Source organism: Gekko japonicus, unplaced genomic scaffold (genome assembly GCF_001447785.1).
Source record: "Gekko japonicus isolate JY-2015 unplaced genomic scaffold, Gekko_japonicus_V1.1 scaffold1442, whole genome shotgun sequence".
Classification (NCBI taxonomy): domain Eukaryota; kingdom Metazoa; phylum Chordata; class Lepidosauria; order Squamata; family Gekkonidae; genus Gekko; species Gekko japonicus.
Window position 1 is genome coordinate 365,176 of NW_015163646.1, and position 2,532 is coordinate 367,707.

General features: G+C 50.0%; 1 protein-coding gene across 1 annotated transcript in view; it reads left to right on the top strand.

The window, feature by feature from the left end:
• The window catches only part of STK11 (serine/threonine kinase 11), an 88,597-nt gene that overhangs the window by 32,630 nt on the left and 53,435 nt on the right, over positions 1-2,532 (top strand). The window contains exon 5 of the mRNA XM_015407636.1: positions 1,057-1,290. Within this exon, the coding sequence (XP_015263122.1) occupies positions 1,057-1,290 (234 nt within the window). The remainder of the gene's footprint in view (positions 1-1,056; positions 1,291-2,532) is intronic.

The following is a 2,532-nucleotide window of genomic DNA, read 5'->3' on the forward strand; positions in this document are numbered from 1 at the left end:
CCCCAAAATAGCCCTGCTTGCAGGGCTCCTGGTATAAAAACATAGCCTTACTCTGGAGGGCACTGAGGATACCCATCACTGCTCCTGGGGAGTGGCTGCAGAAAAGGCCCTTCCGTTAATCCCTGCCCATTTGACCGGGCAGGGCAAGTCCCCACAATCTCAAGGCTCCTGTGGATTGCTGTGGGCGCAGGTCAGCATTCCTGTCCCCAGCGAATGAGATTCCAGAGAACAAATGGGACTGGCGGCCCAAGAGATTTGAACCTGGAACTCTCTGATATGGTTCCAGTGTGTTAGCTGCTGTATTACACCAGTGGTATTTGTGGGACACTTCATTTGCAATTACCATCGACCGAAAGAGCTACATGACCGCTGTATGTCCCCCACAGAACATGCATATACAGCAGTATAGACTATGAATATTAAATATATAGCTATAACTTTTTTAATTACTGGCTCAAGTGGTTAAGACGCTGAACTGCAGGCTGTGGAAGATCGGTAGTTCAGCAGTTCGAGACCCGAGTGACGCATGACGGAGTGAGCTCCCGTCTCTAGTTCCAGCTTCTGCCAACCTAGCAGTTCGAAAGCAAGAAATTGCAAGTAGATAAACAGGTACCACTTCGGTGGGAAAGTAACAGCGTTCCGTGCACCTTGGTGTTTAGTCATGCCGGCCACATGACCACGGAAACGTCTTCGGACAGCGCTGGCTCTTTGGCTTTGAAACGGAGATGAGCACCGCAACCCTAGAGTCAGATTCGACTGGCTTTCGAGCAAGGGAACCTTTACAGCATCTACATTTGTTCCTCCCCCCCACACACACACCAAATACACCCTGTGAACTCTTGTGTATCTGGAAGAAAGGGGAAGAATTCTCTCTCTGACTTCCTACTTCCACCTCATCATGAGGCGCAGCAGCTGAGGAGGCAGAGTGAAGAAAGGCCAGGTACCTTGAGGAGAGCAAGCCAGCCATGGAGCATGGGAATGTAAAACATCATCTCCTCACTTTGGGCTGGCTTGCTCTTTTCCCGCTGTGCTGGTTTCACTCTCTTTTCTTTGCAGCCAGCATGCTCTCCTCCCGGTAGTCACCCGGGTTATATGAGAGAGGGGGACATTGGAGACAATAAGCCCTTTACTTTCATATCTGGCATCAAGCCTGCAGGTGTAGAAAACTTAGAGCTTACCCATCCTCCAACAGCGGTTGTTCCAAGGTGCAAGCTACCTGCCAAACACAAGCCCTACTGGACGGTGATCTTACCTACTTTTGCTGGAACGTGGGGTGAGTGCCACATTGGGGTAATGATGCTTAGAAGAGCCACAGGTGCCTCCCAAGCCACTGGTTGGGTAACCACTGTGTTACAAAGTCTTGAAGTGGGTGCCCAGCATGGGGTAAGGGCTCAGGTGTTAACACTAGGACCGGGAAGTCCCAGGATCAAATGCCCACTCAGCCATGGAACCCGGAACCCAGTCGGGGATGTTGGGAGAGACGCTTTGTCTCTGCCTAATCCACCACAAATGATGGTTGTTAAGGATAAACATATTTATTTATTTACTTCACTTATAGTCCGCCTTTCACACACAGCCCCAGGGCAGTTTACGACAGTTAAAAGCCAACAATAAAAACCATTTAATTCCCATAAGCATTCAAAACTACCAACAATATCACCTGCCTAGCAAATGTCCTCCTGAAAATTTGCAGTTTGCCCATCCTGCAGAGCAAAAATAGTGTGTGGAGCCTTCCTGAATGTAAGCAGAGTCCTGCTGGATCAGACCAGCGGTCCATCTAGTCCAGCGTCCTTTTCTCACACGGTGGCCAACGAGTTCCTCTGGACAGCCAACAACAGGGCATAGAAGCCGAGGCCTTCCCCCGGCTCTGGGCTTCAGAGGTTCAGTGCCTCTGAATATGGAGGTTCCCTTCAGTCTTATCTAATCCCCTTTTAAAGCTGTTTATTCCTGTGGCCATCACGACATCCTCTGGCAGCGAATTCCACATTCTAATCTAATTTACTCTCTGTGTAAACCTGAACCTACTGCCCATCAGCTTCATCGGCTGCTCTCAAGTTATAGTACTTTGGGGGAAAGACAAAAAGACTTGGTCAAATCTGCTATTCCACCAGGCCGGGGCCACAGCAGGGATTTTTTTTTGGGGGGGGGTCTACATGCCTGCTTGCAGGATGACACCTTCCAAAGCCCTTGCTCAGGTGAGCAAAGCTGTTGCAGAGGAGCATATGGGGAGAGGAGGGGAGAAGTACATTTGCTGCTGTTTCCTTGGAGGAAAGCAGGGATAAACCTACATGCCTGCTTGCAGGATGACACCTTCCAAAGCCCTTGCTCAGGTGAGCAAAGCTGTTGCAGAGGAGCATATGGGGAGAGGAGGGGAGAAGTACATTTGCTGCTGTTTCCTTGGAGGAAAGCAGGGATAAACTGAGAGCCAGATTGGTGTAGTGGTTAAGTGCGCAGACTCTAATCTGGGAGAACTGGGTTCGATTCCCCACTCCTCCACTTGCAGCTGCTGGATGACCTTGAGCAAAGCATGGT